The sequence below is a fragment of the Mustelus asterias genome, chromosome 25, assembly GCF_964213995.1.
Source record: "Mustelus asterias chromosome 25, sMusAst1.hap1.1, whole genome shotgun sequence".
Taxonomy (NCBI): Eukaryota; Metazoa; Chordata; class Chondrichthyes; order Carcharhiniformes; family Triakidae; genus Mustelus; species Mustelus asterias.
In genome coordinates this window covers 18,751,288-18,765,467 of record NC_135825.1, presented here as the reverse complement: position 1 = coordinate 18,765,467, position 14,180 = coordinate 18,751,288, and the positions used below count along the sequence as shown (strand labels likewise).

The following is a 14,180-nucleotide window of genomic DNA, read 5'->3' as shown; positions in this document are numbered from 1 at the left end:
ATCTTAAGAGTGCTTCAGATACAAAGTTAGAATCCGTCGTGTCAGTAGTCCTGATGCTTCTCAATATATATATATAAACAGGTGAGACTCCCTGATTGGGTAGGCAATCATTACCTTAATCAGGGATTTGGGTATTTCTTTCAACACTACCTTAATCAGGGATCTCATATTCCAAGAGACCAACCTCATAAAGTTTATTTATCAGTGTCACAAGTAGGCTTACATTAACATTGCAAGTAAGTTACTGTGAACATTCTCTAGTCACCACACTCCGGTGCCTGTTCAAGTACACTGAAGGAGAATTTAGCACGGCCAATGCACCTAACCAGCACATCTTTCAGACTGTGGGAGGAAACCGGAGCACCCGGAGAAAACCCACGCAGACATGGGGAGAACGTGCAGCCTCCGCACAGACAGTGACCCAAGCCGGGAATCGAACCCGGGCCTCTGGCGCTATGAAGCAGCAGTGCTAATCACTGTGCTGCCCTTGGTATCTGTTCAAACAATAGAAGCTGTCCTTTTCACAAGAGGCTAGCTGAGGAGGTGACTTTTATGTCATGTTTGCTGCATTTGTCGTTTCCCTTTACATTTTTTTTTCTGATTTGATTTTCCTGCTGGGAAATAGTTTTGAATTGGAATCAGGAAGGAGGCAGCACTTGTCACAGCAGTCTGCAGCTTTGCTGCCAGTGGGAGGAAGGGTGGGAGGTCAGTGAATGGGGCCCATGAGTGCCCAAAGAGCGCGACTGCGATTGCGCGAGCGGTCGGCGCCTGGCATGATGGGCTATTCTAAAATGGCGGTGCACTCGATCAGCACAGAGCAGTCGGTCTCCGGGTTGCTGGCCGCGGCGGCTAGTGACGAGGGCAACAGCTCGAAGCAGGTACTGCCGGCAGCAGGAGGGTGGCCCAACCCAACCCAGCAGAGAAACCGGGGGATTCCTCCTCGCCTTCACCCCCGACCCTCCGGAGCCCTCTCTTATCTCCCGGTGTCCGCCGGCGAGCCCAGGCTCCGGTTCAAACCAGGGCCTCGGCCACAATGGGCGGAAAGCGACCTGAGAGGTTTCGCCGGGAGTGATGTTTACTTCGGATTCATCGGGTGTTACACTTTTCCGGGATGATAAGCACTGTGGGGGGTGATACAAGTCCAAGGCCGCAGAGCTAGCTCACAGAGACCTGGATTTCCCAGTGCCTTTACCTGAATAGTGACTCCCCAAGGATCATGTTTTATTTTTCTCTTTGGCAATCAAAATGGAGAAATAATTATAAATTATTTGCTTCACCGCACCTCGCCTCAATTGCACTTTCCTTATAAATTTGTGTTCGAGTCAAATAAAATGAGTTGTAAAGTGTGCATTAGAATGCACACAAGTAACTCACTCCAGCAATATATGACCCTGATCCTAGCATATTTCTGTAATACATACACTACCACTGCCATGTTGACAATTTAATGCCAAATTAGAAACACATCATTTCACAATGATGCAAAAGTATGACTAGGTTTACAACCTAATGCTAAAATTTGTTTGTGCTAATCAGTTCCAGTGGTGGCCAAATGATTTTGCCATTAAATATAATTTAATAGTGTCAGAATGCAACATTGAAAAATATCTAAGTGATCCACACAATTTAAATTTAACTTTCAGTGTGCAGTGAGCAATACTTGTACTTTTTGTTATCCCAATACATGATTTAATTATTTATTAGTCACAAGTAAGCTTACATTAACACTGCAACGAAGTTACTGTGAAATTATATGTGATAAATCAAATCGGCTCTGAAGCACAATTTCTAACTAGGTATTAAAAAGAATCAACTTATAAATATTTATATTCAATAGTTTAAAACCAAGCCTGCAAATTTAGTTAAATGATGCTGATCAACTTCCTGTCACTTGGCAGTTTAAGTTATGTGTGTTAGATATGTATAATACTTTAAATTCTGTGATCAAAATATTTTGAATCAATCAACGCTGTGGATGTGGAGGTAATTGTAGAATACAATTGCCAATACTTTGTTTTAATCCAACCATCCCATGAAATAAAATTGATTTACTTAGTAAATATAGTGGTTCTGAAATAGTTTGAAATATGTTAAATTAAAGATTTTTAAATGCATCTTAATTACATCCATGCGCAAGGCATGCCAGTTCTCATTTATGCTCATTGTTTCACTTGAACAAATTGGGCTATGTTACTTTTAGTGGTCAGTATTACAAATACAATTATGTGTATAGAGCAATCAAAAAAAAAAGTAGAAGCAGAGTTGGCAAATGCAGCAACAGATCTTTTCACTTTTTTAAATGTATTTTTTAATGCGTTCGTGCAATGTGGGAGTTGCTGACTGGGCCAGCATTTATTGCCCATCCCTGAGGGCATTTAAAAGTCAACCACATTGCTGTGGGTCTGGAGTCACATGTAGGCCACAAATTTCCTTCCCTAAAGGACAGATGGGTTTTTACAACAATTATTTCATAGTCATCATTATTGAATTCAAATTTCACCATCTGCTATGGTGGAATTTGAATGTGGGTCCCCAGTGCATTACCCTGATTCTCTGACTTGCTAGTTTAGTGACAATACCACTACGCCACTGCCTCCCCTAAGCTCTGTATTCCAAAGAGGTCTGCTAATTTTACTGATGTCGGAGTGCAATCTTTGTTGTATAATAACTTTGTTGTATAATAATGGTATAACAACTTGTAGAAAGTAATTTTAATTTGTACGCTTATATTTTGATTTGTATTTAATGCATTTAATTTGATAAGGGAATTTACTTGAATCATTAATTATCATCAATCTCCTAGGATACCTTGTAATAATGCTGAAATGTACAGATGGATGTTGGCATGATAACTGACACAATTTGAAGGCAATGCTTGTTATGTGTTCCATGCTGCTAATGTCAATAAATTATTTGAAGCATTAGTGAAGACCAATGCTTTTTAATAGCAATGGTGAAACAGTAGGGGTCCTTTTATTATAGAACATTCTAAATGTAGTCATATTATACAGTACTGTCCTGTGCATTGAGGCATTTAATGAGAAGTGCTTACCATTATTCTCTTTTCTTTCTCTAGCAGCCGGAAAATGAAAATTTGGTCCAAATGGATTTATATGATGATTTGATTGATGATATAATAGGGGTAAACAATGGGATAAAACCTGAAAAGGACAGTCCAGTGTGCTCTTCAAAGAAAGCAACTGTTCCAACTACTGATGTTCCAAATAAAGTTGACTCTTCTAAATATCTTCTGGATGGGGTTAAAATGCCAATTCATAAAAAGAAAGCTGTATTGGTTGGAAATCTGACATGGGTGAGCATTACTTTTTAACCCTATGATCTAACGGCATGTGCGGTGGTACACAGTATCAGATTAAATGTACATTGAAAGCTGTGTATATATCAGGCCCTTCATTGGCCAACTATTCCGGTGAGAGAGCTAATTGTGAATATAGAACATAGAACATAGAAAGCCACAGCACAAACAGGCCCTTCGGCCCACAAGTTGCGCTGATCATATCCCTACCTCTAGGCCTATCTATAGCCCTCAATCCCATTAAATCCCATGTACTCATCCAGAAGTCTCTTAAAAGACCCCAACGAGTTTGCCTCCACCACCACCGACGTCAGCCGATTCCACTCACCCACCACCCTCTGAGTGAAAAACTTACCCCTGACATCTCCTCTGTACCTACCCCCCAGCACCTTAAACCTGTGTCCTCTCGTAGCAACCATTTCAGCCCTTGGAAATAGCCTCTGAGAGTCTACCCTATCCAGACCTCTCAACACCTTGTAAACCTCTATCAGGTCACCTCTCATCCTTCGTCTCTCCAGGGAGAAGAGACCAAGCTCCCTCAACCTATCCTCATAAGGCATGCCCCCCAATCCAGGCAACATCCTTGTAAATCTCCTCTGCACCCTTTCAATGGCTTCAACATCTTTCCTGTAATGAGGTGACCAGAACTGCGCGCAGTACTCCAAGTGGGGTCTAACCAGGGTCCTATAAAGCTGCAGCATTATCTCCCGACTCCTAAACTCAATCCCTCGATTAATGAAGGCCAGTACGCCGTACGCCTTCTTGACCGCATCCTCCACCTGCGAGGCCGATTTAAGAGTCCTATGGACCCGGACCCCAAGGTCCTTCTGATCCTCTACACTGCTAAGAATGGTACCCTTCATATTATACTGCTGCTTCATCCCATTGGATCTGCCAAACTGGATCACTACACACTTATCCGGGTTGAAGTCCATCTGCCACTTCTCCGCCCAGTCTTGCATTCTATCTATGTCTCGCTGCAACTTCTGACATCCCTCCAAACTATCCACAACACCACCTACCTTGGTGTCGTCAGCAAACTTACCAACCCATCCCTCCACTTCCTCATCCAGGTCATTTATGAAAATGACAAACAGCAAGGGTCCCAGAACAGATCCCTGGGGCACTCCACTGGTCACTGACCTCCATGCAGAGAAAGACCCCTCCACAGCCACTCTCTGCCTTCTGCAGGCAAGCCAGTTCTGGATCCACAAGGCAACAGCCCCTTGGATCCCATGCCCTCTCACTTTCTCAAGAAGTCTTGCATGGGGGACCTTATCGAACGCCTTGCTGAAGTCCATATAGACCACATCCACCGCTCTTCCTTCGTCAATGTGTTTGGTCACATTTTCAAAGAACTCAACCAGGCTCGTAAGGCACGACCTGCCCTTGACAAAGCCGTGCTGACTTCTTTTGATCATACTAAACTTCTCTAGATGATCATAAATCCTGTCTCTCAGGATCCTCTCCATCAACTTACCAACCACTGAGGTTAGACTCACCGGTCGGTAATTTCCCGGGCTGTCCCTGTTCCCTTTCTTGAATATAGGGACCACATCTGCAATCCTCCAATCCTCCGGAACCTCTCCCGACATAAGACAAAGTGTTTTGTCTTATGTCGGTACCTGCTGCAGTATACTGCATACTGAGATCTCTAGTTTCTAAAGTAAAGAGGATATTGCTTTTATTGTTGGGTACAGCATATTTTAAGAATAGCTTTTCTGAGCAGATGGAAACTGAAGGATAAATTGGGAACAAAAACAGAAACTTATGTTTGGCAGCATCTGCTCAAGGATTGCTTTGGCAATATAGAGGGTGCCTATCTGGGCATATCAGCATTCCTCTTGTGCTGCTGACCAACATAGTTGGGCATCAAAGCCAGAGCTCATTAACATTTTCTTTGAGTTATGGTGCCAGTAGTGGCTGTTTCGTCTTGTTGGAGAACTTAGATTTAGGGGTCACTTATTTAAGAACATAAGAACTAAGAGCAGGAGTAAGCAATTCAGCCCCTCGAGTCTGCTCCAATATTCAATGCTGAAGACTGATCTTGGCTCAGCCTCAACCCCACATTCCTACCAATTCCACACAAACCTTCAATCCATTATGAATTCAAAATTTGTCTATTTCTTCAAATTTACTCAACTGTCCTGGAATCCACAAAGTGAATTCCACAGATTCATGACCCTTTGAGAGAAGTAAGTTATTTATCTTCATCTGTTTTAAATCTGCCACCCCTTATCCTAAAACTATGACCTGTCATTCTAGATTGCCCCACAAGAGGTAACATCCTCTCTATGTTTAAAGTTAATTTATTAGTCACAAGTAAGGCTTACATTAACACTGCAATGAAGTTACTGTGAAATTCCCCCGGTCGCCACAGTCTGGCGCCTAACCAGCACGTCTTTCAGAATGTGGGAGGAAACCGGAACACCCGGAGGAAAACCACGCATACCATGCACAGGGAGAATGTGCAAACTCCACACAGACAGTGACCCAAGCTGGGAATCGAACCTAGGTCCCTGGTGCTGTGAAGCAGCAGTGTTAACCATTGTGCCACCATGCCTATGTCAATCCCCTTTAGCATCTTGCATACTTCAGTTAGATCCCCCCCTCACTCTTCTAAACTTAGAGTATAGGCTTAACCTGCTCAACCTCTCTTCATAAACCATTTTCCTGAGAGTCATGAGTCTTTGGAAAGCACTTTATCAGAAGGAAGAATCTTTGAATATTTTTAAAGCAGAGCTAGATAGATTCTTAATTAACAAGGAAATGATGAATTTTTAAAGAGTGGGGAGACATTGGGAATTTTGCAAGGATGTGTCTGAGGACAAAGAACCATTGTCAACTAATATCAGTCCAGTTTAATAGGATTGGGGTCGAGAATGAATGAAGTGGATCTCGTGGATGTGATAATCTTAAGAGGCTGCAAGGCAAATATGGGAAGAAAGATATTTTATACCTTTTCCCATGTCTACCCTTGCATTCTGTTAAATTTATCCCATCCATGAGATCCACTTCATTATGCAAAAGAAATGTTGGCATGGTTTGGCCTGTGGATGGATGGGAAGAGGCAACTGAACAGATGAACCTGGATTTTGTGGTCAGTGGTGCAATGACTGCAGTCACTACTGAAATCTAAAGCAGAAATAGCTTGTGGGGATGAGGGCCAGCGGATATGCAATTGGGAGAAAATACTTGTGTTTTTTTTGGTGGGGGAGGCGGGGGAAGGGAAGATATTTTTCTTTAGTGGCAGATACAGAGGAAAGTGGGTTTGGAAGGAAATGCTTCGGTGGTGTGGGGAAAAGATGGGTAATGAGGTGGTGTTTGGAAATGGTTGGAGGGTGGGGGAGAGATGTGTATTCAGTGATTAGAGCTGGTCTTGTCTGTGATAGAGATCACAGGAATTGAGAAGTCAAGGATGTCAAGGAGATGGCTGTGAGTATGGATAAGAGTGTTTCAATGGAGAGAGGTCAGTAACTTCAGAAGGCAAAAGGTGCTAAGGTAAAGGTTAAAGTCACTAAGGATGAGAAGTTACTGAACACAAAGGCTGAAAGGAAAACGAAGGGGTGACTTCAGATGATGCTTGGTAAACAGCCAACAAGAATTTAAAAAAAGAGAAATGAGAGGTGGAAAATGAGATGTACAGAGAGAATAACATACCAAAGGAGTAAGGTGAGAAAACACCCATAAGAGGGTGGCACAGTGGTTAGCACTGCTGCATCATAGCGCCAGGGACCTGGGGCCAGGGACCTGGGTTCGGTTTCTGGTTTGGGTCACTGTCTGCGTGGGTTTCCTCTGGGTGCTCCGGTTTCCTCCCACAGTCTGAAAGACGTGCTGGTTAGGTGCATTGACCTGAACAGGTGCCGGAATGTGGCAACTAGGGGAATTTCACAGTAACTTCATTGTTATGTTAATGTAAGCCTTGCATGTGACTAATAAATAAACTTTACTTCAAGCTAAAGGCCAGTCTTATTTGTGAGTATGCAGATACAGGAAATGTGAAGGATAATTTGTTCAGCAATGATGAAAGTGGCAATAATGGGCCCGATTCTCCCACAAAATATTCTAAGCACTGAATTCGGGGGAAAAAGGGTGTAAAGCACGATTGTTTTTTCAATGGGAGTTTAAACTCGAATCTCCCACACTCCGTGCAATGCAGAGGTCAGTCGTGAATATCATTAAACGCTTGGGGGTGGTAGGGCCTATTCACGCCAGAGTCTGACAGTTCCGGGCCTCTGCACATGTGCAGTAGCCCTGAACTGCCAGACTGCAGTTTGCTGGTCAGCTCGATTGCTGGCCAGCCCACGGCCCCCGCACTGCTGCCCCTCTAGCTCCCCCATGGCCCGATCGTGGCCCGCACAACCATTCCCGGGCCAGCCCTGACGCCTCCCACCCCCCCCACTCCTCCACCCCCCCGATCGCTGATCTCCTTCCAGCCTCGACCGATCCTATCTGCAGAGTGGCAGCGGGACCCCACACCCCCACCGATCGCCCATAGCCCTTGGCTCCGCCCGTGCCCGGTGGACAGTGGCAAGGTGCCCCTGGGCATGGGCACTTTGCCCCTTGGGCAGTGCCAGGGGGCACAGGCTGGCACTGCCAGGGTGCCCATACCCACGGGGCTCCACCCCCTGCCGCCCGACCCCCTGGAGGACCCCATTTGCATCCCCCTTCACTCCTACGTGGTGTCCCGCTACTTCCCTGCAAGTGGGGAGCTACTGTAAACCCCACCGGAGTGAAATACTGCTGGTGGGGTGGGAGATGCTATCGGGCCCAGGGAATTCTGTGCCGGGTCCGATAATGATATTTAAAATACGTTAAAAACAGATTTAAATGACTTACCCCTCTTCCCGCCAGTTTCCAGCACAGTCCCGACTGCGCCTGCTCTCTGGCTGTGGGAGACGCGCATGCATTGGGAACGCATGCGCCAATCCTGCAAAATGGCCGACATTCGCATTTCCCATCCTGAAAATGTCCCAGCCCAGCCAAAAAATGTGCGAGTTGGGATGGGAGAATCGGGCCTAATATGTGGGATAAGTGAGACTTGGCAAGTGTTTGAACATGGGACAGTGATTAACACTGCTGCCTCCCAGCGCCAGGGACCGGGTTTCATATCTGACTTCGGATGACTGTGGAGTTTGCACATTCTCCCCGTGTCAGGGTAGGCTTCCTCTGGGTGCTTTTCCTCTGGGTGCTCCGGTTTCCTCCCACAATCCAAAGATGTGCAGATTAGGTGGATTGGCCCTGCTAAATTGTCCCTTTGTCAGCAGGTAAGTATGTGGGTTTATGGGGCTAGAACCTGGGTGGGCTTATTGTCAGTGCAGGCTTGATGGACCGAATGGCCTCTTTCTGCACTGTAGGGATTCTATGGCCCCAAATGAGTGTGGTGTGTAGAAAGGTCACAAGAGGGGAATGGGACTGCTGATGCAGGATGGTAGCTTGATGTACATTGAAAGAAGAGTTGCACAAAGGGCTGCTGTGCATTTCATTCTTTTCAGGCAGGTTTGACTATCTGACTTTTCTTGTGTTTGTTTTGGTTTGTTAGTTTTTTTTTGAGAATTACATTTTATGATGACTTTTAATACTAAGAGAAAACCAAGTTAATGAAAGCTGTGAAAACATATTGGAGACTAGAGCGACAAGTTTGCAAAACAGTGGAAATGCTGAACTATTATATTCTAATTGCTGTGTATTTTCTTACAGTGGACAACTGTTGATGACTTACAAGCTGCCGTTACTTCTACTGGAATATCTATTGTCGATGAAATCAGATTTTATACAGTTGCAAAAGGTGGACAATCTAGAGGGTGAGTAGAAAATTATATCAAAGCAGAGAGCATGAAATGACAAGCCATTCAGCTGCTGTGGAGAGATGAGGCCAAGTTGATGTTTCAGGTGTACAGATCTTCATCAGAACTAAAGAAATGGAAAGATTTTTTTTAAATTAAAGGGCTGATGTAAGAATTTGTAATCTGCTTAAGAACTAGATTTTGATTCTGGATGGATTCTAAACCAGACAGTGAAAAGTAGGATAAAAGACAATGGAGAAACAAAACCCGTATGAGCTAAATCCTCTAAGCAAAAAACAAAATGCAACATTGTACCTGCTGGAAATCTAACAAAAACAAAATAGCCAGAAGCAATACTTTTTAATTCATCCATGGTGTGTGTTTATTAATTCACGCGATGTTGTCATTGCTGACCAGTTCAGTATTTATTGCCCATCACTAATTTCCTTCGAAGTTGGTGGTGAGCTGCCTTCTTGAACTGCTGAAGTCTGTGTGGTGTAGCAACGTCAGAGTGCTGTTAGTGAAGGAGTTTCAGGATTTTGACCCAGCAACAGTGAAAGAATGGCAATATATTTCCAAGTCAAGATGCTGAGTGACTTGGAGGAGAATCTTTAGGTGGTGGTGTTTCCATGTATCTGCTGCCCTTGTCCTCCTTGATGGTTGCTGCCATCAGTTTGGAAGGTGACATCTCAGCATTTGTGGAGACCAGAGACAAAAGTAATATTTTGGGTCTAGGTCTTTGACCAGAATTGGAAGATATTAAAGTACATAAAATCATCAACACCAAAACAGGCCTTTTATCCTCAGATAAAGTAAAATAACCTGTAATTAAAATAACTCGTAAAGTGCTTCAATGTTCCATCCCACTCTCTCATCTCTATTTTAGAAACTTGAGGGACAGCATCACATTATTCTGTCATGTTGCACTCTCCACTAAGTTACAGCCCTTGTAAGAAACAGTTCACAGTTGCTTCCAACTTCCAGTAGCTTCCTGGTGGGGCCCAATAGAGCCGGCAAGACAGACTCCTCGGCAATCAGGCTGCCATCTTTAAAGGGCACCCCAATCGGAACAAAAAATACGCCCTCCCCAAACAAACAATCGCCGCTGGCATCTCCCAGCCCACCACCCGTGCCTCGCCCCCCACCCCTCCAACCACCATGAATAAATGACTCCCGCTCCTACTAGGGCCTGCCCCAGCCACATGATGGCACTGCTGACCTGGCAGTGCCAACCTGTTTTGGGGACAGGTTCCTCTCCCTTTGGGGACTATACGTACCTCTGCGCCTCCTGTGGAATCCCCTCAACTGTTTCTCATTTGGCCAAACCTGTTGTAAACTTTGCCAATATGACATAATGTTGGTGAGGTGTGAATATTTAATGAGGGAGGTCATGTGTTGGGGGTCTGTTAAATTTAAATGCATTAAAATCTATTTAAATGAGGTTCCCGCCATTTGTGAGCGTGAGCCTCATGACATCGCCAGTGAGAAGTGAGGAAATCGGGAAATAGGACGATCGTGGGCTGAAAATCACCCCCAACGACTTGCCAGTGCTTTCCACCTGCTGTGTCTTCCCATTTGTTTTGGTTGTAAAATCCCAGCATTTGTCATCTTTTGCTGTTTCATTCATATCTACATTCTTGAAAAGGTGCTTTCTTGTATATGTAAATCAGGAAAGGCTTTTGGAACTGTGTGAAATATGATGGATGGAGTCCTTGTCCTCGTACGTCTATTTTAGTTAAATTACTTTTTTTGGATATATTTTGAAAATATGCAAAATACATTTTGGTTTTCTACACTGAGCATTAGGGACAAATTTTTAGCTATTGTAGTTGTAGCAAAACAAATGCCTGGAAAATCTATTTATACTGTTCTAATTTAAGCATTTTTCTCCCTGTACGCAATTATGACTGAAGTCTTTATATCCTGGAAGCATAATAATCCAGTTTTAATCACAATTAACCATCTTCACAGGATAATATGATTCAATAGTGGCTAGTTCAAAAGTAATCGATATGTTTGTTAAACATTTTGCATTATCCAGAGGAACTGAAAAGGAGATTTTAGAATGCAATTCATTTTCCTTAGCATTTCTCATTCCTCAACTTCTTTCCTACTTTTTACCTTAATGGAGTACTGTTTATTGGACACTTGTAATTCTGTAATAAAAGCATTCAACAATTGAGTTGACGCTTTGGTACGATGGCTTTCCCTCGGCTCTGACCTAAGGTTATCAACCCGAGATGTTGACATCAATTTACATGTGCTGCATGATCTTTTGGGAATGTAATGTGAGACACTCCCTTATGGAGTCTCACTTGGGTTCAAAACCATACACTGGATGTAACAGGAATGAGTGACAATGCCAAGTAATGTGCTAAAATGACAGTTTTGTTGAATATTGGTGATAATTATTATATAACTGTAAAAAGCAAGATACCTTTGTTGAAAGGAGAACACACTTTGTATATTGAAAGAAGGAGAAAAAGACAACTTTACTTGTATACTATATTAGAGGTTGCAAATTTATCTCTTCACAACAGCTTCCCAAAATGGATAATCCCAAATTTGTTCTACGACAAGAACCTAGTTTTGTAAAAGTCTCCTTGTTTACCAAGTTTCCGAATAACCTTACACAAGTGGACACTTTGGTCAGTCACTTCGTTCCCGGCCCTTCCTCCTGTGTTCTCCAGTGATTGACCATTCCATCCAGCTGCTGCTGTGGATCTTAGAAGCAGCATCCATTTAAGTCAAATTTCTGACCTCATTCCAGCCATTTGAAGCCTTATTCAGACATTCTCAAAAGTTGTCTGGTAAACACAAATCCTGATCACGGACGCTGCAAGGCTTTGCAGATTTCACAATATTCAAACTGTTTACACATCTTTTGATGGTCTATCCCATCTGTCATCAATCAGGTTATATGTCCATCAATCAAACTCCATCCGCTGATTCCACACCATAGTTGACTACCCCTTGTGTAAGGCTATTTGTTTTCCTGGCTTGTAGTTCAAGGATCACAAAACACAGTAAGAAAAATAACTTCTGATGAGCAAAAAACCAACTCTTGAGTAATCTAATTTACAAAGGGAAAACAAAGATGCAGATACCAGCTGTGCACGGCCCGTATGGGGAAAAACAAGATCTGTGAAAAAGCAGCTAATGTCGCTACTGATTGTTGTTGAGTAATGATTTAACTTAAAGCCCAATCACACTAAGTCTACACGGTAACTTTAAATGCAAAACAGAAATAAAATGCCAAGGTACAAAATTGCAAAATATAGTGGCTACAGGCCTCGGGCCTAAAGCCCATCCTGTTTTTTTATTTCAGATTTCAAGCAGCCGCAATATTTTTGTTTTAACTGGCATTTGTGTCATTGGCTACATTCTTGCAAGGGATCAGTGATAGGAGATGTCACTAGGTAGAGCAAAATATCTGGGTCTTGCATTCTGCTATTGACTTCTGTTTGGTCTGCTAAGCACATTAAGTTAATTATGCCTTTTTAATTGTACCTTAACACAATCGTGCTAACCCGTGTCTCCTCCACATGAAGATTGATGTATGTAATATCATTTCTGAAACATTTTTGTATTGGTCTGCATATGCTGATTGTTTTAAAGTAACAATATCAAGGTAAACCGAATCTCTTGAATTTAAAACACTGCATTTAGACTTTTTGATATTGCTACTCTCAAAAGCTACTAAATCTGTCACTACCTTTGTTAGTAGATGACTCCTCCTGAGTTCCTCTTTATTGACTGTAAATGGTTAGGCCTCTACCATGAATATCCCTCTGTATGAAATGGTCTCCTGCAGACCTATAGAAAACTATTGCCACCAGACAAGGCTAATTTTGGACTTGGTGGGGCTTGGGTCAGATTTGTCCACACAATATTAAGTTTATGGAATTAACCTTAACAGGTGTGCGTGAACAGTGGCAGCATATTTGGGCATCTCTTGCTCAAAGGATGTATTGGCCATTAGGACTTCTCTGTTTATTTTTTGGTATTCTCCTTTGCAGGAATGGTGTTCACTTTTTAGTATTTGTATCGCCCCAATAAAGTCTGGGAGCATACATTGGATATATTAATTTTAGTTATGAAATACATAATCATTTTGTGTGCTAATATATGAGGGATTGTTAGAGAGGCCTAATCAAAGTAGTGGGGAGTCAGTTTAAAATTCACTATCATCCAACCTTTAGTGTGACTTCAGGAAAGGGCCATCTCCCCAGGAAAGGATTGACAAGCTGGGTCTCTTTTTCTTTTGTGGGGTGGGGAGGGGTGGCGAAGGCTGAAAGGTGACCTAATAGAGAAATATGAAGAGTAGGTTGTTTTCGTTTTTGGAGAAGTCACCAAGAAATGCAATAGGGAAATCAGGAAAAACGTCTTCCCCAAAGAGTGGTGAAATTGCAAAACTCTCTACCACATGGAATGTCTGAAGGAGATAGTCACAATTCCTTTAAGGAGAAGCTAGAAAGCTGGAGAATGGAATTGATGATTACAACAATTAGATTTTTGGAGTGTTAACAGCGGCATGGACTAATTGGGCCGAAGGCTTGTTTCTATGTCATATATCCAGCGTTAAGCCCATTCTGTTTGCTTAAAAGGAACAGAAGATTCATTGATCAACATTAAAAGTTGGATTGTTTGTACTTAAGAATGGAAGGTGAATTCCATGTCTACTGCAAGTTGTCTGCTAAAATGTAAGAAGTATTTTGTAATGTCAAGGGGAGGTCTTGTGGCGCAGTAGTAGCATCCCTACCCATTGTCAGAAGCTCCGGCGCCATAGACGGTACGTTCATAATGTGGCCAAACAGGTTGATTATCAGCCTGTAAATCTTTTCAATATGACAAGCCATAAGAGCAGGAGAGCTTCCTGGTCTGTCATATTGCAGAAAACAACGACAAACCATTGTGGTACTTTGCCAAGCATGATAATGGACCAATCAAATTGAAGTCCATGGTCACTAGCACCCTTTTGAGGAGTGATCATCATAGAATCATAGAAACCCTACAGTGCAGAAAGAGGCCATCTGGCCCATCGAGTCTGCACCGACCACAATCACACCCAGGCCCTA

General features: G+C 43.0%; 1 protein-coding gene across 3 annotated transcripts in view; it reads left to right on the top strand.

Moving 5' to 3' along the window:
• Positions 1 to 772: 772 nt before the first annotated feature.
• Positions 773 to 14,180, top strand: part of LOC144511835 (uncharacterized) — a 39,803-nt gene continuing 26,395 nt past the window's right edge. For 2 of the 3 annotated variants that reach the window (XM_078242200.1, XM_078242199.1), the window contains exons 1-3: positions 773 to 878; positions 3,077 to 3,313; positions 9,017 to 9,120. In XM_078242200.1, the coding sequence (XP_078098326.1) occupies positions 774 to 878; positions 3,077 to 3,313; positions 9,017 to 9,120 (446 nt within the window). In that variant the 5' untranslated portion in view covers position 773. The remainder of the gene's footprint in view (positions 879 to 3,076; positions 3,314 to 9,016; positions 9,121 to 14,180) is intronic. The other variant, XM_078242201.1, reaches the window with a different exon arrangement.